This window comes from Piliocolobus tephrosceles, chromosome 8, assembly GCF_002776525.5.
Source record: "Piliocolobus tephrosceles isolate RC106 chromosome 8, ASM277652v3, whole genome shotgun sequence".
NCBI classification, from domain to species: Eukaryota; Metazoa; Chordata; class Mammalia; order Primates; family Cercopithecidae; genus Piliocolobus; species Piliocolobus tephrosceles.
Window position 1 is genome coordinate 544,700 of NC_045441.1, and position 22,538 is coordinate 567,237.

The 22,538-nt window shown below is 41.1% G+C and overlaps 1 protein-coding gene across 1 annotated transcript in view; it reads left to right on the top strand.

The window, feature by feature from the left end:
- Positions 1-22,538, top strand: part of SDK1 (sidekick cell adhesion molecule 1) — a 985,027-nt gene that overhangs the window by 1,608 nt on the left and 960,881 nt on the right. Inside the window, exon 3 of the mRNA XM_026449463.2 lies at positions 86-207. Coding sequence (XP_026305248.2) covers positions 86-207 — 122 coding nt within the window. The remainder of the gene's footprint in view (positions 1-85; positions 208-22,538) is intronic.

The window sequence follows — 22,538 nt, forward strand, 5'->3', positions numbered from 1 at the left end:
CCCCGCCCGCCGGCGCCCGCCCCTCGCCGGCGCCGCGCCCCGGCCCCGAGCCCTCGGGGCCCCGCGCTGCGCCCGAGACCCCCAGTGGGGACACGGCGGACGCGGGGCGGCGCGGCGGGCGGCGGGCGGCAAAGTTGAGGCCGGGCCGCCGCGGCTGGTGGGCGCTGCTGGCGCTGCAGCTGCACTTGCTCCGGGCGCTGGCGCAAGGTAAGTGCGCGCTGGGTCGCGGGCCGGGGGCGCCGCCTCGGGGCGCGGAGGCGCGAACTTGAGTAGCGAGAGTGTCCAGGATCCCCACACCGTCCGGCCCGGGTCGGATGCGTCTCGCTGGGGCCGCAGGGAGCCCAGGGGCTTCTCCACGTCGGACTCGGAGGAGAGGAAATCTGAGCTCCTTAGAGCCTGCACCCCGTCTGCTGCTTTGCTTATTTCATTTTTTTACATCATAGTAGCACAAACAAAAATTTTCAAGTTGAGACCCATTCCTCAGCTCCCTAAAAGGATGCCCGAGTCCGCTTCCCATTGCATGGATGAAAAAGGGGCCGGTCTGTACCTGAGTCTTTGCACCGCAGGGTCTGGTTCCCGGTGAGTGACATCCACAAGACTGCAAATATCAAGTGCCAGTCGCGGCGAAAAGCGTTTTCCAGCCCCTTCCCAGGGCCCCGTCCTCTCCCCAGGCCCCGCCGACTCCTGACTCCCCCAAGTCCCGATGCCCGACCCCAAATGGGTGCTGCGCGGCCGGTGGAGCAAAACTTTCAGTGCCCACAGCTTTTGCACTTGGGTTTGTTTTTCTCCCTCTGTTGGCTTCTGTTTAGAATACAGTGGTGAGCTCTGAAATAGAGAGGATTTGCTGAATCGAAATGACCTTTTGAAAAGAGAGATGGGATCTCTTGTGAAACGAGCTTTCCCTCCCAAATCTGGGCTTCCCTCCCCCCCCCCCCCCCCCCCCCGCCCCGAAACCCGTGACATACCCCTGCCAGCTAGCATCCTTTTCTTTTGAAGTGTGCTAGTCTTAAAACCAAATCACCCCCCTCAACCCAGAAATAACTATTTTAATACGTCCTTTGGTAAAGTCTTTAAAACACATTAGTGAACCGGTTTTGCTGATGGTAGTTTTAGGAAAATTAACTTTGTTCGTTAGCTGTATCTTGGACTACAATTCATGGTAAGGAATGGGTATTCTGAGATTGAGGAAGATGAGAGCATTAAACTTAAATTAGTTGTGTTCTGTGTCCTGTGAAGATGATTTATGTGTAGTAACATGACTTAAGTGTAATAACATTTTAAAGATCTGAGCTCAAAACTATCCAATAGTTTAACAACTCATACTTTTTTTTATTAATGCTTAGGTAACGTTATCTAAATTGTGCCCCTCCACCCCCCTCCAGCTTTCATAAATGCTCCCTCTTACGTTTTACTACATGAAAACAAATTGCCGTATTTCTGGTTAACTTAACTTCTCCATTACTTGGAACATTTTCATTTCACTTATTTGTGCTTTTTGCTTAATGACTTACTCTGGAAGAAAAGCATTTAAGTCATTTTGTACAGTGGGATCTGGAGATTGTCAGAGAAACCAGGTTCACATGCAGAGATCTAAATCGCTTAGCACGACCTTTAAAATAAAAATGGTGTTTATTAAGTTTTCTTTTTTTAAACAGTGACTTGCATTTTGCGGTAAGACCGTACGTTCATACATTTGAAGATTCATGCCCAGACTGAAATGGTGGTGGAAAAATCTGCCAGTGGCTTTGTTTTGAAGTACATTACATTGATTTCAAGTTTTCATCAGTTGCAGTTTGAAGGCTGTGTAAAGCATTGCAGTTTTACAACTGAAATGTTAATGAAAATACGTTTAAAAAATATATTAAGGCAACAACCGAACTTTGTTAGGGAGGAATATTTTATTCCTTTTTGGCAGTAAAAACATTAGTACCTGTTTTACATTTATATGGTTTATGAAAGTGTACAGATCTTTTAGTGTAAAATTTCAAATAGGTTGTTGCAAATTTTAAATTCATTGATGGATTTCTGTTCTCTGCTCTGTGAAATGTGTAATATATCCATCATTTTTTATATCATATTGAAAATTCATATTACAGAGGAGATGTCACCATTTGACAAAAGCTCATGTATCTTGAAAATGAAAATTCTGGTGCTGTTATAAGAGATATCTGATGGGATGATGAGTTGGTCATACGCACAGGAATGCATTCTCTTGAATCTTATTGGATAAAATGTAACATTCTAAATGGAATAGTTACCACTACGTTGGAACGCCTCCAAAGTACCATATGATTACATTGTAGCTAGGTGAAGCCATGCCTAATTTCACTGCACCTCATGTAGGTAGGCTAGGTCATGTGTCTTGAGAAAAAACATGTGCAACATTGATCAGTAAAAGTTACATTTGTATAACCTAAGTTACAGACCCTCTATGTGACTGATCATGATGTGAACCGCCAGGTTCAAGTCTTCCAGATGTAACTTTAATATGCCTTGGAGTTTCTTCTTTCTATGTGGTGATGAGAATTTCTGAGTTGTATGCTCTGCTTATTGGTGTGTGTTTAATTGCTTGTGACTTCCCCGGATTCCTAAAAAGCGAAGTCTTTAATTCTGGAAGGCAGGTGGCAACGCATGCTTTTCTTTATGCCGTCCACCAAGGAGCCAGCTGTGAGTGGTTTGGAAGGATGACTTCTGAGGCTAAAGACGTACAAGCAATCATATGTGTGAAGTCCGTGGTGCCTTTAGCTTTACTGCTGAACCCTTTATAGGCTTACTAATTCTGGCAGTATTCAGTAGACCTCCTAGATTCAGCTTGCATTCCTCAGGCCTAGAGAGGATAGGACTGTTGTTGTCCATTTCTGCCATGGGGCTGTTCATAGTCCTCAGTTTCTCATTTGAAATTATCTCCACTTGGACCTGTGGTTCTCAAGCTTTGGTATGTGTTAGAATCACCTGGGGAATTTGATGAACCTGTAGAGAACCTACTCTTCCATGAGCCACATTTGCTTTCCATGTGATTCTAATACACATTGGAGTTCGAGAACTACTCACTTATTACCTTGTGTTTTCCCCCATTCCAGACACCTGTCGACTTCCTGGAACCCCCCCCACCCCCCCCCTCCTCCCCCCCCCCCCCACCCCCCCGCCCCCCCCCCCCCCCCCCCCCCCCCCCCCGCCCCCCAGCCTAGTGTTTCTCCAACTTGGTTGCACATTGGAATCACCTGGAGCTTTAAACCGTACTGATGGCTGGATGCCACTCTAGAATTGGTTGTAATGAACTTGAGGTTTGATCTGTGCATCAGGATGCTGAGACACAACCTCCTTCCTCCAGGTGATTCTCATGTTTAGCCAAGTTTGAGAACCACTGCTCTGATGCTTTTACGTGAGACCACGTGACTTGATTTCCCTTTCATGCCTTCCTGGGCTTATTGTCCTCCCCCAACAATTCCAATGACTTTTATGGACCTTGGGCCTGTGTTCACTTACACCTGTTCCAGGTTAATGATCTCAGACTCAACAGAGTGCACCAACTTTTCACTTACGTATTGTTTATTCCTACTGAAACTGTTGAGCCCCTACTTTGTGCTGCCTGAGGTGTACATCGGAATCACTGGTGAAAATTTAAAATATAGTCATCTGGGCTCCACCTCAGACCTGCTGGTTCTCAGAAGCATGCATTTAAAAACTCCACAGGTGATTCTTGTATGTTTGTGTTGTTTTTTTTTTTTAAATCCTTATGTTGGTTAGTCTCATAATCTCACTCAATTTCTCTGTCACCCTTAGCCTGATTTTCTGTGGTTTGGATCACTTTTCTCAGGCCAATTCCCAGCCTTGGACAGGGTCTCCTACTTAGATTTTTCTGCCACTTGTTTGCTGGAGTGTTGAGTTCACTACAAATCTCGCTTCCTTTTGGGCCCATGTTGCTTTCCATTAATCCAGAAGTACTTTGCTTCCCCTCCTCCTTTACACCTTTGTAATTTGAGTTTCAGCTGGAACTTGAGTTCTAGACTCCCTTACTTGAGTATCGTTTTAATAAAGAGTGTTAGCTTGGTGAGTGCTCAGATACTTAAATTTCATTAGGCCACTGGGCATTTAACAGACAACTGGTCTCTTGGTTGGTTACTGTCTTCTAAATCCAACAATAAGCAGTTACTACCCTCTATGCAGTCTGCGTGGCCACCTGTAGCTGTCCTGTATTGAACCTATGCATGCCAAGCACTAAGTGCTCATTGATTCTTCACAACAGCTCCTAAGAGGTAGACAGCATTTTTCTTCTCATCTTACCTGTGAGAAAACTGAGGCACTCAGATGTTAACTAACTTGCCTGAGGTCCCAGGACTAGGAGTGGTGGTGCCAGAATGAAAAATCTGATCCCGAGTCTGAACATAACTTGAGTTCATAACCCGTGGGGCTGGAGTGTTTCCCATGTAGCCTCTGCCTTTATAAGGAGAGGGAAAAACGGGCAGCGGTCAGATCTGTACCAAAGGGAAAGATGGTGGTTGACATTTTCTAAATACAGTATTAAGTAATCTGACCTCAAGTTTTAGATTCACCTTACTTACAATTATGATTGCAAAATAAAAGTTATATAATTTGGACAGTAGAGATGAGGAATGTATGTAACCCCTTCCGAATGTATGTAACTCCTTCTACCCATCCGTCTCCTCTACGAAAGTGACCGTCACATTTTGATGTATTCCCCTAGTCCCAATTTTTCTTTCACAACATAACATGAATTCCAGCTTCATAGGTTATGGTGGTCTGTTGGCAGAGATTAGACCACCCCAGAATGGACTACTGGGAGTGTACCAACCATTTCTTTGAGGAACATTTGGAAAATTCTTTTATCTGCACTCAAGTATATGAGTTTGAGTCCTTTAAATAAGGAGGTGGAGTTTGAAAGGTACTGATCTTTTATTAGTTTGCCTTAGCACACATTTTATGTAAATAGTTAAGTTTAGGCTATATACTGGGGTTTATACCTATCCGGAAGTTTTCTGGGCCCTCAAATATTGAGGTAAAACAACGTGGAAGGCTGCAAGTTAAGTGGGTAATTAAGTGAGACTTAAGTAAGACTGTGTAGTTTAATTCTCTGTACCAGTTGCCTTTATGCTATTTCCATCCTCAGAGCCCCTGTGTTGCTTGTATTGGGATACATAGGATTTGGTGTCTAAGGTGGCAGAGGTGTCTGGCATGTAGTGTCTTTCTGCCTGCCGACCTTATGGTGGCCCAGAGATCAGAATGTCAGCTGACTGAAACTAGAGAATGGAATGGACACAGTGAGGATTCTGATTAGGTCATGGCTTAAATTTCTCTAAGAAGTAAAGAAAGCGGTAGTTATCCCAGCACTTTGGGAGGCCGAGACGGGCGGATCACGAGGTCAGGAGATCGAGACCATCCTGGCTAACACGCTGAAACCCCGTCTCTACTAAAAATACAAAAAACTAGCCGGGCGTGGTGGCGGGCGCCTGTAGTCCCAGCTACTCCGGAGGCTGAGGCAGGAGAATGGCGTAAACCCGGGAGGCGGAGCTTGCAGTGAGCTGAGATCAGGCCACTGCACTCCAGGTCGGGCGACAGAGCAAGACTCCGTCTCCTCAAAAAAAAAAAAAAAAAAAAAAAAGAAAGCGGTAGTTATGAGAGTAGACCTTCAGGTCCAAATGCATGAAAGTTGAATGAAGCTCAAAGTGGGGAATGAAAATCACATTGAAAGGTGTAGTATAAGGAAAAGGGTTATTTACAAAAGAAAGCTGTTGATGTTTTGGTATTTGATTAAATACTCCTGGTAACCAATTTGATTAAATACTCCCGGTAACCATTTAATCTAAAGTAACCGAGCATTTTAGTTTGCATAGTTTCTAAAATTTTATTTTGACTTCATTTCTGTAAGGCGTTATCTTAAATTTCCCCCTAAGTACACTTCTGTTTTAAAAAAAAGGGCATAAACGTTCATATCCATAATCCTGAGGGAGGACATATTTTGTCAGTTAGGACGGCAAATATGGCACCTCCTGCCATCCTATGGTAGCACATAGAAATAAGTTACAAGTTTTTCAGTGAATTCCTGAAATGCAAAAGTCTGTCACAGTTGGATACCTACCTGCCAGTTCTTGATCCTATACCTGAGATCTGTTCTGGAGAGGTTGTTACTCCAAGAATTTCATTCTATAAACAGTGTTGCCACTAAATCCAAATACAAACATCATGATTATTATGGGAGCATTGCTTTAGGAAACCCTTGTTGATGTATGTACAATTCTAGTATTTAGGTGGTTGGCCCCCTGACAGAAAGCTCAACAGCCAGAAACTCATTCCACCAGCCTGGTCCCAATCTCCTGTGGGTACTGTGAGAATGAAAGCATTTTTTATAAAGCTTTCCTAGAAACATGGATATGGTAAATGGAAAAGACATTGGGCTAAGTGTCAGTAGGACTGGTTTATACTTCATTCTGTAACTACCTTGCAATGTGAGCAAGTCTATTAGTCTCTCTGAGTCTGTTTTCTCACCTATAAAAGGAGGGGTTAGACGAGATGTTCAAAATTGTTCTGCTCTGTTTCTCTGATCTTCTGTATGTTGTCATCCTTTCTGCCTTTACTAGACTCTGCATGCGTCTCCTGTCTGGGGATTCTGTAACTCCATGTGTCTTAGCTTAGAAACTAATTTTCTTCATTTTACTTTTCTCAGAGTATTTACAATGTTGAAGACAACGAAGATGCAATGTAATATTTCTTCTTAGGTGCTGCCGTCTAACACATGATATATTTACTGTAGCCTAAAAATGGTTCATGTTCAAAATTTCAGGTTCTATAAAACAAATTAGTGCCATAATTTATCAGTATAAGCCTGAAATTTGGAGAAATAAATTTTCTTAAAATGTGAGATGCTTATTTATATACATGGCTAGAAGAAGGGCCAAGACTAATAGAAATCTGGAGGTAATTAATGCAGTGGGAAATTTAAAAAGATAAGAGAAAATAGTGATGGATGAGAATGTTTATATTTACTGTACAGTGACCATCAGTAATTAAAGAGATTAGTAGATGTCTGTTTTTGTGCTTAATCTAATGTTATGTTGGTTTAATTGTCTTCATTAGGGGCTTTTAGTAAAACAAAGAGTCTTTAAAATTAACAATAATTTTTCACTTGAACAGGCTTAACTGGCACTCTATTGATATACAGACAATGTCTAGTGAAGATAACAGCTGTCAATTAAATAGTCCAATTTTTGGAAAACAGATATGTCAGTGAAGTAAATCTATTTCTGCCTTTTGGAGATTAGCTTGATGACCATGGGCTAAGACTACAGTTTCTGCAGTGTTTTTGGCTTTGGTTTATTTTCAAATATATATGGTTTTTTTAACGGATAAGGCTAGGCTTTAGAGTCCTGGGTTCAAAGAATGGGCTAGACCCTGGGGCCCATATTGTTACGTAGAATTCGCCTTTGTGCAATGTTTGGTTGCCTCTTCTCCCTTCTAGAACTCTCCACTGTATTCTAGACCTAATTCTTTACCTTGAGAGGGTTGGAAGCTCTCAAGTATGTAAGCTTAATTTTACAATGATGAATGGTCTTTCTAATAAGAAAAAAAATGTAGGGAAATAACCACGTAATGACTATGGTGATTTGGGGAAGAATATGGATACTTGGGGAACTCTGGTAGTTGCCTTTATTAGGAACAGCTGGTAGCAGGAATTTTAGCAACCCAAGCAGGCTAGTTAGAATATATTTCAGATTCAGAGTAAAGAGGGATTTTGTATCACAAATGTACAACCTATCATACTTAACTAGGGGCACTCATCTCCACAGGGGGTAGCGTTTGTGGGTCTCTCTCTGTGGTGTGATCCTTAATTTATTTTGTGTGTTTGTGAGCCTGTTTTCAAAATGAAGGTCAATTTTACCTTCTCTTTAGACGTTAGGTGAAATGCAAAAAGAAGGAAAGATTTTGATATGGTATGACCAAGCCCTTTTGTACAATGGATGTCAGTGTTGATTTTTGTACACGAACCACCAGATGGCAACAGAAAAAGTGTTTATATAGGATATAATCCATGGTTTCCCCAGCCAAATTTTTTTTTTTTTCCATGATACACCACTTTTTAGTATACTTAGGTAATACGTACAATTTCTGGCTAAGAGCAAGGCGAATTTATAGTACCCAGCTATGTGAAATCAAAACCAGGTAATAGAACAGTGGCAGAGTGTCACTAGAAAAAGGTTTTTTTTTTTGTTTTTTGTTTTTTTTAAACATGAGTGCATGTATAAACTGTTCCCAAAGGGAGCAAGTTTCCAGGGATGCAACGTTGATTTATATTATTGTATAGTCATGCTTTTACTTCTGATTTTTTTATTCAGCATTTATTCATCTCTTACAGTAAGCTGTAATGATTTGCAGAACATAAAAGAAACTATGGCTGTTACCCTAAAGCATTTTATGTAACACCTTTAAAAGGAAGAGATACAGGAGTTTACAAACATTAAGCATATTTATGTATTTGCCGGCCAAAGGTATTTTTAATTTATGTAGAATTTGTTTTATTTTTGCCTTGTAGGCATATTCCCTTTTTCTAAGCGTGTTGTCTTGGCCCTTCTAAAATGGTTGTCTTAGCTAAAACTCCTGGTTGCAAGCTAGAAACTCAGTTTGAACTACATAAGTAAAAAAGGATTTTATTGGAGGAGTCCTGGGGTATCACAGTATAACTAGGAGAATTTCTTTATATTTGGAAAGTTTAGTATTCACTTCCACCTAGAGAATAACTAGAGCCACATGCTCAAAAGCTCCTGGGTACTGTCCTCTTGGCCATTATCTCTTAGTTTGCTTCTGTGTCTGTGCTGGCATCCTTCTGGATTCACTGGAAATTGCTTTCTCTTTGTGGCTGAAACCCAGCTGTCACCACTCTTTGCATTCCTATTGCTTCAGACCCTCAAATAAAGATTGACGTAAAGCTTTGGTACTGTGTCCAAAATCTGTGAAATGATCAGATTTGTATTTTAAACTCCAGTGGGGGGAAAAGCATTATTGTTGTTGTGAAATTGAGAATGGGTTGGAAGAAACCAGAATGAATGGCTGACTGTAGATGGGTTGGGCTGTAACAACAATTGAGGTGAGAGAAAGAAGCAGCTTGGGCTAGGTGATGGTGCTGGAGGTGGAGAGTGGTAGGTGCACTAGAGAGAGATTTAAGAGGCAAAAAGTACGTAGGATTTGGTCATAGGATGGATGTGGAAGATGAATGAGAAAATATGAAAGGTGATATCCAGGTTTCTGGCTTGCATGACTAGTTGGCTAGTATAACCGTTCACTGAGTTTGGACCACCTCTGGGCAACATGGTCATCCTTTTGGTTTTGAATTTATTAATGTAAGGTATCTTTGAGGCATCCAGACAGAGCTGTTAAGTTGTTTGGATACATGAGTTTTGCAACCAGAGGAGGGTCTGGGCTTTTGGTATAAATATTTGTGGAGACCATATAGCATTCTGTTTAAGAGGCTGGGCTTGGCATAAAATAAAACGAACTTAACCACTTGCTAGCTTTGCATCCTTGGGTTGGCTACTTAATCTTCTTTAATCTCTACTTTTCTTATCCCTGAAGTATTATGTAATGATTCTACCTGCTTCCTGTAGTTGTTGCTAGGGCTGATTGGTATGATTGTAGGTAACTTGTATCCAATAAGTGTTAGGTGTTGTTATTTATTCTTTTGTGTAGAGGAATCCTGCTTTATTCATCTTTTCTCTTCCTGTAGTATTAGGGAGTGATGAGTTACAGTAGTAGAGTGGGGAGTATGGACAGTTGACATGACTGGAGAGGTATTAGAGTAATATTAACCTGGCTGGGATATAACCTGGATAAATAGCAGGGCGATGGGGCTGGGGAGAGAGTAGAGTGATGGAGATGAGTTAGGGAATGGTTGTGATAATATAGAAATAATATTTGAACTGCAGTAGTATTGGGATGGAAAAATTGGAATGGTCAGTCTTGCTCAGAGAGGTAAATAAATGAGTTTTTTGGATTTGTTGATTATGTGGGTAATGGTGATCTTTTTGAGCTTAATCTCACTGGAGTTCTAGGAGTATACAGTACATTGAAGTTCATTATGGAATGAATGGGTAGGGAGAAAATGGAGTCAACCAGTATGTTGTTCTATTGAAATTCTCAAGGAAAGAGAACTATGGAGGCATTTGAAATGCATAGTGACAAAAATGGTCTTAAAGTGCCTTGGGAATATTTTTTCCAAATTTGAAATCTATTATTGAGGCTGGGAAAAAAGTTGTCATTTGGCAGAATGGTAAGTAATTATCACAATTCTCTGAAGTGATCATTTCTGTTTCATATGTTGTAACTACTGGAGACTTCTAACAACATTGTCCCCAAAGCTGAATGTGGAGGATTCACTTCACCACCCTGCTATAAACGCACAGAAACTGTGGACAAAATATAACAAGAACAAACAAGCATTTCTGAAGTTTGAAAGACCAGGAAATCCCTAGGTGGCAGCTACGAACAGAAAATTCAGAGCTCGGGTGTTAAGCAGGAGCTCAAGGCCTGTGGTGGTTTCTGATCTGAATACAAGCCGCAGTGGCTTAGTCTTGAGGGTCTCCTGAAGGAGCAGGAGACATGGCCTTGGATCTGCTTAAACTTGGAAGGTGGAGTGAAGGTTCTCTAGCATCAAACCTTGAAGGAGTTTTCCATCTGTGAAAAGAGACTTAGAAAAACTTTGCCTACTGGTTTGGGAAAGTGTAGGAAACTTGCTGTACTCCTGGGGTTGTGATAATTAGGAATAAAAAAGGGGCATCTCAGCTCCAAGAGTGCACCTAATAATTGGGGTGGATTCAAATTAAATGTTTCTTACAGTGCAACTAACCTTCAAGCTGAGACAAGTTAGCACAAAATCTGGTCTAGAACTATGGAAATGAATAGAGCCCTCAAAAGTAAGTATGAAACTGACCTGCAGAGCAAATTAAAAATCTGAGACTCTTGCAGAAGACCCAAGTCATGCTAAAGATGAGCTTGCAATACAAAAATTGCCCAGCCACACAAGGAAATGAATCACCATGAAGGAGAGTCAGCAGATGAATAGTATTCCAGGAGTTTGAGATGATAGGACATATGAAAGAGATTACTTGCTTAAAATTATGAGAGGTGAAAGGGGTAAGATCATAATGAAAGAACATCACAGGTTAGAAAAATAACATGGAGTTGGAAAAGAACCCAGTAGGACTTCTAGAAATGAAAATAATGGTCATTAAGTTTTAAAAAAAGTAACCTCAATGGACAGGTTAAAGAGCCAGGTAGATACAATTGAAGATAAAAACTATATTGAAAAATCAATAGAATTTTAAAGGAGATCTGAGGAAATTGCTTGGAATACAGTAATAAGGGATAAATAAATGGAAAATGAGTGGTTACGATTCATGAACTTCAGAATGAGAAAGTCCCATATTACCTTCTGTGAGCTTCTAGAAAGAGGAAATAGAGGAGAGACACTATTAGAAGAAAGAATGGCTGAGAATTTTTCATAATCAGTACAAGTTCTGCCTGAGTTCTTAGTTTCAAGAACCATAGTGAACCTCACACAGGATAAAAAAAAAAAATAAATTCATACCTAGACATATTTTAGATGAAGCCTCAGAAAAGAAGAGGAAAGCAACCTGAGGAAAGTTGATGTCTAGACTGGCAGACATTTTGTTCATAGCAGAAGATGATTGAATAATATCATCAAAGGCTGGAGGTGGAAATCCACCACCAACCTAGAATTCCATGTCCATATAAAGTATTATGATAGTCAAGAGCAAGTGAAATGGGCTGGGCGTGGTGGCTCATGCCTGTAATCCCAGCACTTTGGGCGGGAAGGTGGGCAGATCACGAGGTCAAGAGATCGAGACCATCCTGGCCAATGTGGTGAAACCCCATCTCTACTAAAAATACAAATGCTAGCTGGGCGTGGTGGCGTGCACCTGTAGTCCCAGCTACTTGGGAGGCTGAAGCAGGACAATCCTTTGAACCCCGTGGGCAGAGATTGCAGTGAGCTGAGGTTGCGCCATTGCGCTCCAGCCTGGCTACAGAGCGAGACTCCGTCTCAAAAGTAAGTGAAATAAAGATTGTAGATAAAAAACAAAGTTGATGATTGGTACTTGGAACTGCTAAAAGATGCACTTCAAAAAGAAAGAAATTGAAACCAGGAGTGAGGTACAGATAGTTAAGTGCTAAATGATAGGAAGCAGTGTTGCAGTGTGCCCCTTAAATTTATATGTAATTGCTTTGCAGTTTGAGAAGCGTCAGCAGTTTCCATTACAAGTACTCATACTGCAGAGTGTGAGCGGATTAGTGAGAGTGTAAGTGGGGAGGGATTTGGGAGATGTTGGTCAAAGGATGCAAAATTTCATTTAGGAGGAATAAATTCAAGAGATCTGTTGTACAACATGGTGACTATAATGAATGATAGCGTGTTTTATTCTTGAGTTGTTAAAGGTAAATTTTAAGTATTCCTACCACAAAAAGTATGTGAAGTAATACATATAATTAGCTCTGTTTAGCCATTTCACAATATGTATGTGTTGAAACATATACACAATAAATATATGCAAGTTTTTGTCAAAATAAAATTTAAAAATGTATGCGAGCAGGAGTTAATTCATCCAGTGCTTCAGTGAATAAAGTGCTGTGTTAGCAGCGCAGTGATCAATAACAGTTCCTTCCTTCAGAGAGCTTATAGTTCATTAGGGCATAGACACAGCAAAAAATACAGCGCAGATGTGCGGATGCTAAGCCATACAGGGGATCCAGCATCTGGCAGATCAGTTTAAGTAGGACCCTAGCAGGGATACATATAGGCAAGCCGTGTTGGAATCTGGGGACTCAGATTGGCACGTGGAAACACGAAGGATTCAGGTGGAAAGCCACTGATCAACAGGAGTGAGGAACCCAACACCTAGATCAGAACAGGATTCTTGCCAAAGGACCAAACATCAAGACCTTCATGTTTAGCCAGGACATGCCACGTGACCTTTACATTCTGAATTAGGGTCTTATTGTCATAGCTGTAGGAAATGCGGACTTGGATCTCGGCCAGCAAAGAGCCAATCAAATGGGCAGGATAAAGCACTGTTGAGAGCTGAGATAAAGCATACACAAAGAGGCAAGTGGTTGAGATAGAGCAGCTCAGTGGATGAGAGTTAATGACAGGTGAGATTGTAGCTATGTACATTTTTGTGGCAACTTGATATGATTGGTTGATGCTCATCAATTCCGGAATTTTGAAAATTACTTAAATCTGTATCATGGAATGTTATAGTTGGAAAGACAGAGGCCATCAGCATCTCTAACTTTGCTGTTTTCTGTGGAATCAAAAGCGTGAAATGTAAGTTGTGTCATGCTTTTATATAGATGAATACTTCATGGCAATTAAAATATTATAATCTAGCATTTTGTTAGCTGTAGAGATGCCTTAAGAGGTTTTCTTTTAAACCCACAATTACTTTACTTCAGAAGTTGCTCTTTCTTGGGTGAAAAACCTGAATTTCATCATAGATCCTATTGGCAGCAAAAACTTTTTTTTAAAAGCTAAACCTCATTTGACCTGTGAATTGTCCCACATCAGCCAGTGAGTCCTAACCCACTCTGACTTTTTCCTTACTTTAGGGAGCAAGCTGGGTTGGCTGGAGTCCTGCGTCCTTATCTGTATTAGTCAACAGCAGGTGACCTTGACAAATGGTGAGGACCTGAATGCTTCTGGTGGCTTTCACGGTGGTTGTAGTGGTACATGAGAGGACTACTATGTTGGTATTACAAAGGATATTGTGGAAGTAGCTCTAATTGACATGGAAGGATTTCAGAATAGATTAGGTGAAACATGAGGTTACAGAGCTCTTTGTAGAGTGTACTAGCTTGTTTTTATGGAGTGCTTTTCTTGGCATCAGTCATTGTGCTACGGCCTTCAAGTTTGCAGTACCATACATCCTTTCAACCCGATTTTATAGATGAGGAAATTGAGGTCCAGAGAAGTTCAGATCAGTAACTTCATAAGTGCTGGAACTGGTCTTTGAATGCACCCGTGTCTCTGGAGCCCTTGTTCCTAGTCCTCTCCTATGCTGCCCTCCGTACATGACAAGCCCTTCCTGGGAGTCTCCAAGTACCAGCTTTCTCTGACATAGGGTCACGCATGCACATGCAAGTAGAAAAGGTGTGGAAGTGGCAGATTATAATACAGATAAGAAATTACTGTTTTATAATATGATGCAATGAGTATGATTAAGAAATAGACCAACCTACTTAATGTGCTTACCTCTGTTATGGGGATTTCTCTTTTTTTCCTGAATGTTCTCAGTTTTCAAACATTAAGCATTTATAACTTTTTAAAAATTATGAAAGCAATTAGAATTATTTACCATAATGTATTATTACTGAATTTTAGGAGGAATATGGTACTAAAGCTGTTTAGTGGTTCAGACTGAGAGTGCATTAATGGGGACCTGGGATTTTGTTTGTTTGTTTCCTATTTAAGGGAACTGAAATTATTGTTTTGGGCCTTATTTTGTTCATCTGTTGGAAAAAGGCATGCCATATTTTAAGTTACAGGCTCATTATAAGAATAAAAAACTCCTTTGAAAGATGGATTGATAAACACATTTATTCCATCGATTTCTGGTTAGTGCTGTTTAATCTTTATGATTCCAGTGTCAGATTCTCCCCACAACTCTGATATAGAATCAGTTCATACATTCAAGTTAATAGTAGGTAGAATGCATAAAAAATTTGAAGCATGAAATTGTAAATGAAAATTAGTAAATTTAAATTTAAATATACATACATTTTGTATTGAAAACTTTCAGTACAGTCGTGTACTACGTAATGACATTTTGGTCACTGACAGACTGCATATATAATGTTCCTGAAAGATTATAATTCTGTATGTTTTTGGTACCTTGTCTTGGTTCAGATTTGTTTAGATACATAAATACTTGTGTTATAGTTGCCTGTTGTGTTCAGTACGGTAACATGCTGCACAGGTTTATAACCTGGGAGCAATAGGCTGTACCATGTAACCTAGGTGTGTAGGAGGCCATAACGTCTAGGTTTGTGTAAGTGATGTCTGTGATGTTCACACAGTGACAGAATTGCCTAACAGTGAATTTCTCAGAACATATCCCCATCATTAAGTGATGTATGATCTGTATATTCATTATAATGTAAATTAGAGCATTATGTATGTATGCTGTAGTGTAGTAGGCAACAGTTGGGTAGTGTCTGGGTCACAGAAATGTGTCACTTTCTGAGAATGCCCTGGTACATGTACATAGCAGGGGCCTCACTGGCCATTTTTCTGCCCTGTCATCTCTTGGCCCTTTTTTATGGAGCTCTACAAATCACTGCAGCCTGGAACTGGTTCTTGCCCATCCTGAGTTTTGGATGTTCAGTCTCTCCTCAAGTCTACCGTATTTGTTTTCCAGTGTATCCCCCTTTTTTGCTTAAACTAGCCAGAATTGCTTTTTTTGGGCAAACACTATTTAAACCTTTTAAAAAGGGGGTCTGGGTACGGTGGCTTATGCCTATAATCCTAGCATTTTGGGAGGCTGAGGTGGGCAGATCACTTGAGGCCAGGAGTTTGAGACCAGCCTGGGCAACATGGCAAGACCTTGTCTCTACACAATGTACAAAAACTTAGCTGAGTGTGGTGGTGCGTACCTGTTGTCCCAGCTACTTGGGGCGCTGAGGTGGGAGAATCACTTGAGCCCAGGAGGTCAAGTCTGCCGTGAGCCGTGACTGCACCACTGCATTCCAACCTGGGCAACAGAGTGAGACTCTGTCTCAAAAAGAAAAAGGCGCTGAGGGGATTGCTTAATAAGCATTAATAAGCATTACTAGCAATTTCTAATCCTATTTTAAATATAAGATTATAGTAATTTTAAAAGTAAAGTTTTTAAGGCAAGCAAAGAAACCTGTATTGATTACTGTGTATAATACACATTTAATTGCAACAAATGAAACGGGCCATCTTGTGTTTTGATTTTCGTGTTTGTCTTTCTGCTTTCCAGACTAATTGGGGAGCAAGAATTCCTTTTCCTTTCCCTGTTTCCTTTGGATGGTTCTGCCCCTTCATCCTCCCTCCTCATTTATGTAGCCTGACTTTGTTCTGTGGCTGTGTGTTGTTCCCTGGGGGCATGCCAGGAGGGGGCTTTCTTCTGCCCATTCCTCTCCCCATGCATTGACTACCTTGAAGTGGCCTTTTTTCCTTCCCCTAGCTGTATTAAGATTTTCTACTTGCACACTCTTCTCCCATGTTTACAGGAGCTGGTTTTTCCTTGTTGTGCATGGAAGCGCCTTTGGTTCATGTTTGGGATATGAGCATTGTTGACAGGCACTCTTAACAGGTGAAAACATCTCAAAAGGATGCTTGATTAAAATAAGTGTTTTGTTGTTCATAAGCATCTTTATTTGGCTTTGGTAAACTAGGAGGCTAAGGTAACCTTTCATTCCAGTTTCTTTTTAGTTTTTGTGGTTATATTTTATTTTGCCGTGCTTATTTCTTATGAAAAAATGAGTAGGTTAAATTCATACCATATCAAAATGTAGTAGTGAAAGTCTCTACTTTTCTGATCCTCAGCTCCTTAGTTCCCCCTGCTTGAGGCTATCACTGTTTCCAGTTCCGTGAATATTTGCTCGCTGATATTTTATGCATGTACAACTATAAATGTCTTTCCTTGCAACCCTTTGACATTATACAAATGGTTAGCATACTGTTAGCTTGGAGGCTAGTCCCAGCACATTTTTCACCTATATTGTGTCTTAGAGATCATTTTCTTTTTTTTTTTTTTTTTTGAGACGGAGTCTTGCTCTGTCGCCCGGGCTGGAGTGCTGTGGCCAGATCTCAGCTCACTGCAAGCTCCGCCTCCCAGGTTTACGCCATTCTCCTGCCTCAGCCTCCTGAGTAGCTGGGACTACAGGCGCCCACCACCTTGCCCGGCTAGTTTTTTTTTTTTTGTATTTTTAGTAGAGACGGGGTTTCACCGTGTTAGCCAGGATGGTCTCAATCTCCTGACCTCGTGATCTGCCTGTCTCGGCCTCCCGAAGTGCTGGGATTACAGGCTTGAGCCACCGCGCACGGCCTAGAAATCATTTCATATTAGCACATATGGGTATACCTTGTTACAAACATGCACACACAGAAAATATGCTTTAAAAGCCATCTGCTGTAGCGCATTGGTATTATAACATAGTGTCATGAGTCACAGAGCTGGATTCAAATCCTGGCTCTGCCATTTCAGAGACTGTGACCTTGGGCAAGTTAAGTCGCTTGTCTGTGTTGCAGGTGCTCATTTGTAAAGCAGAGTTAATCTCTCTCACACAAGGTTTTTGTAAGGATTAGAGGAGATAATGTATGTAAAGTATTTAGCACAGTGTCTTGCTTAATAAATCATAGCTATTGTACTCATTAATTTATCAGATCAAATGAACCCCTAATGTGTTTCTCCTTTCTCAACTGAAATACACAGAAGGCATTACTTATTACTTGTTCTGTGACCTTTTTATCTTGCCTTGGTTGTCCTTGTCTTCCAATTCCATAGTTTATCTTCTCTCCCACTTCCCTCCTGAACCTGTCCCCAACAAATGTTACATATTTCTTTTACTTTTTGAGGTTTCTTGGCCTGTTGATGATTATATTGACCTAGCATAGCCCTTGCCATTGCATCAGGTACCATCATTGGTGGTTTAGTAGTAGAAAACTCAACAGAGAAGGAATATTTTCTTGGCGATGCTCCAGAGTGAACTTAATATTGACAATCAAATTTATTCAAGTCACTAGACAGGATGATCCCTTTTGTGTTTGGGATTTCAGCTGGGATAGAACCGAGATTTGGATACAGATGGTACCTGGCAGACAGGAATAAATGTGGGGCTGAAATGCCACAGAAGCAGTCAGCAGTGTGGGCCTATCTGGGGGTGGCCTGAGGAAGGACATTCATGAGGGGGAGTAGGTGGGGATGGGAAGGACAAAAAACCGCATTGTTAAATTAAAATTTGCATGAAAACTCCGGCAGTGGGGCCTCATGGAGAATGAATGATATGCAGGGCGTGGTGTGTGTATATGTGAAAAATAGACAAGTGTGGTGCCTAGAAACTGGAAGAACTGTCTACCTGGGCTATTTTAACGTTCTGCTTCAGAGTACAAGCAGTTTCGCTGTGGTAAGCCCCCACCCTTTTCCACAGGGGAGGGATGGCTCTCATTTGACACAGGTCTGCCAAGCTGTCTCGCTTGGAGGAGTAAGGATTGTTGAACCCAGAAATGCTTGCGGAGGGTCTTGTAATGGGTTGAGTGCCTGTAAGAGCATGTGGGGGCTTAGACTGGTGGCACTCAAGGTATTAATTCCTGATCAGTGTGTTCCCATCTACACCCACGGCTGGTGTGGCCTTACCAAGCTGGCTTACCTTTTAGAAGTTTCTTTTTATTATCTCCTGAAGAGTACATGCTCTGGCTTCTTGGCCTGGCAGGCTTTCATTACTTACTGATACATATATGTACTCTTTGATTATCTGTTTTTGTCCCTTGTAAGTTTCTGCCATTGTATGCTGCAGTGATGAAGGAGGGTCTGTTCTCCTCTCCCAGGGTGTCTCGTGATGGCCTGTGTGTCTCTGGTCTGTTTATTGCCAACTCAGGTACCTTTTTTGCCATTCCATCATAAAAGAAAGAAAAATGTAGCATTTTGAAATACATTTGAAATGTTCTGTTTAAGGATTTCACTTTAGTTATACTGTTTCTACTTTATATTACAAATCTGGTTTCCTCTTCCATTTGCCTAAATCTAACCCTTTCTTAATTTTTTTTTTTTTTTTTTTGCATTTGCTTTTCTGAAAATTTGAGCATTGAAAGAGATGGCAGCTTGACCATGGACCAGGGCTTTCTGAGAATGCGAAAAACTGAATTTCACCTTGCCTAATAGAATTGCCTGGGTGTGGTGGTTATGGTGAGACAGAATCACAATTCTTCTACCTTCTTGAAAATGTTCTCCCTGGTTTATTCCCCCTTTCCCATTCTCCTGATGTGTGGGTTTTGGAAACTCCGGATGACTGTTTCATACATACACTCCCCTCTCATTCTCCCCTGCCCGTGCTTCCCACTGCACACATGCGCTGAAGGAGGTCAGCCTTCTGGAGACCTCATTCTAATTTCCAGATATCTTTGCCATCCTTTGCAGTTACAGCTTTTTTTTTTTCTATATTTTTCCCCTATCTTTTATAAGTTCTTGTATTATACATACTTTGGAGATAGCTACAAGTAGAATAAAAGTATATACTGTTATGTTATATAGACGAAGAACTCCTGTTACTATAGGAACATGCTGCTCTTTAGCAGTCAGAATTGTGTATTTCGGTGTCAGAGTTCCTGGTTAAAAAATTAGCCTTAATATTGATTTCCTCCTGCTCGCACCTTGGTTGGTATATGAAAACTCTAAAGATGAAGCATTTTTAACTAACTTATGTTCTTTACACGTAATCAGAAATCAAACTAAATCCATCTGTGATGCTAGCTCATGCTTTCTAGATTTTACCCAAAGATCTTGTATGTTTTAAGCAGTTGACCTGTTTTAATATTAATCATGGCCATCCCAGAATAAGTCCTGCTTGACACAGGGCATTTGTTCAACTACTTACCTTTGTTAAAAAAGAAAATAGCATAAGACCAGTCATATCTTGCTGGATCTAGAGTGAGACCCAACTTTATAATACAGTGATAACAAAACAATGTTTAACAATTTTGGTATGTCTCAGGAATTGGAGAAATTAGTATGTCGGTACTGTGAGGAAAAATATGGGTTAAAAAAAACAAATACCCCAGCTAGGACTCAGCAGTCTTAATTTAAACCTTGTGCTTGACAAGAATTGAATGTTACCTGTATACTCCAGACACAATCACGAAGCTCTTGAAGTTTCTGTATTTTTCTTCTGAAATTTAACTTCTGCTAATATAACATAGGATTTGTGGATGTCTTGCAGTCGTAAAATTTTAAGATATTTCAGTGCTTATCAACTGAAGGCTCTCGAAATGAAAAGTACTGCGTGTATTTATCACGTGAAATAAAACCTTTTTGAAACTAAAAATCCTTTAAAAAATTCACAAGGAAGATGATACTATAGAATTTTTTTGACAGATTTCTTAGAAACGTCAAAATCAAAGTGAAAACAAGTTGGAAACTCCTCTTTGATTTTGCTGTGTCACTTAATTTGAGTTGATTTCTTCAGCGCACATAACGTTTCTTAAAGTACAGTACTAGTGAGAGTCCCAGGTGGCCAGCTTTGTGAGCCCTGAACTCTGGCTCTAGAGACTCAGCCTAGGAATGTGAATTGTGTGAGAATATGTCAGAACCTGGCTTCTTGTTGTAGGAACTCAATGCACTTACTTGGTTGATACTGAATTGCTGTAAAAATCATTGACATGAATGACAAGTTGTGCTTTTTTCCCCAACAGTTAGACATTTTACATATAGTATCTGAAGTTACTTCCCAAAGAAACATTCTTCATGTTTTGACAAGTTATTTTTTAAACCTGGTATTTAATACAATGAATACGGGTTGGTTTCTCTTCCTCCTCCTCCTCCTCTTCCTCATCCTCCTCCCTTTCCTCCCCCTCTCCCCCTCCCCCTCTCCCCTCTCCCCTCTCCCTCTCTCTCTGTTTCTCTCTCTGTGTGTCTGTCTCTCTCTCTCTCTCTCTTTCTCTCTTTCTCTCTTTCTTTCCATCGTAAACATATTGACAGGATTCAGAGGTCAAACTGTAGCAGAATGTATACACTGAAGCTCTGCTTGTACCCTTGTTCCCCCAAACTGTTTGCCCTCTCCCTCTACAGGTCATTTTTATTAACTTCTTTCTTTTTAAAGTATTTTTTTTTTTTTTTTACTTAGGTGCCACACAGCATCAAATGAACTATTTTAAAGTGAACAGTTGAGTGGCGCTGAATACATTGAGTGCTGTGTGATCACCACCTCTAGTTCCAGAACAGTTTCATCCCCCACCAAAGGAAGTCCCATGCACATTAAGCAGCCCCTAATGACCATCCACCCGTGTTCTGCTTCTGTGGATTTATGTATTCTGAATATTTTATATGCAGGAATAAGACTTTGTGTCTGGCGGCTTTTGCCTGGCGTGATGTTTGAGGTTCATCTGGGTTGTGTATGTGTCAGTACATCATTTCTTTTTATGACTGAATAATACTCCATTGTATGTATGTCCAGCAGTTTGTTTATCCATTTATCTGTTGATGGATATCTGTGTTTCCATGTTTTGGTTATTGTGAATAGTGTTGCTGTGAACATGTGTGTGTTTGAGCACCTGTTTTCACTTCTTTTTGGTATATGACTAGGAGTTGCATTACTGGGTCATATGGCAATCCTGTGTTTCACTTTTCAAGGAATCATCAAACTATTCCACAGTGGCTGAACCATGTTCCATTTCCACCAACAGTGTACGAGAATTCGCGTTTGTCAGATTGTTGCCTACGCTTTCCTTTAAAAAAAAAATACAGTGGCATTCAGTGATCTTTATAATCTGAGCTTTGTTTTCCTTTGCAGTATAATCTCTTCGTGGTTTCATGTGGCACTTTCACGTGGCATGTGGTAGTTCTACTCTTCTGCTCCCTTCTCCTCACCTAATGTGTTGTCCCTCACCCTCTTTCCCCCGCACCCACAAGACCTTGTCTCTGCCTCTGTCACCCAGGCTGGGGTGTGGGGTGCAGTGGTGTGATCACAGCTCACTGTTCAAACAGTCCTCCCACCTCACCCTTCCAAGTAGCTGGGGTCACAGGTGTGTGCTGCCATACCTGGCTAGTTTTGGTTTTGCCGTGTTACCAAGGCTGGTCTCTTAAACTCCTGGACTCAAGCCGCCCATCTCGGCCTCCCAGAGTGCTGCAATTACAGGCATGAACCAATGCACCAGACCAGGTTTTGCCCTTTTGTTTGCAGGTCCTTTTAACTGTGATGCTGTCTCCTAGCCCCCTTCCCCCACTCCACCTAGGGCCAGGCAAATTTCAATTCGTTTGCTGAGTTTCAGTCTTCACCAAGTCTGTGAACTTCAAAAGACAGGATTACTTTATTCATTGTTACATTCCCTGCACCCAGCACGGTCCCTGGTACCTAATGGGAACCCACTTCATGTTTGAGTGAATGAATATGTTGTGTAATTCTTTTTTCTCTATCACAATTGCTGCTTGTGCCTGTTGAATTTCCAGAGCTTGCTGTGAAAGATAGGAAGAAAATATGTGGTAACACTGGCCAGTGTTTGGGCCATAAGATGTCTAGAGGTTCTAAGGAAAAATACACTTCCAGACTCACTCACATTACTGGTCATGTTCAGTTCCTGTGGCTGTAGGACTGAGGCTCCTGTTTTCTTGCTGGTGGTCAGCTGGGGCCATACCCTGCTTCTAGAGGCCAACTTGCATTTCTTTTCATGTGCCCCACTCCATCTTCAAACCAGCAGTGGTGTGTCAGGTTCTTTGTATGTTTTGAGTATTTTTGACTTACGTTTTTATCTGGAGAAACTCTGGATTCATGTACCCAGATCA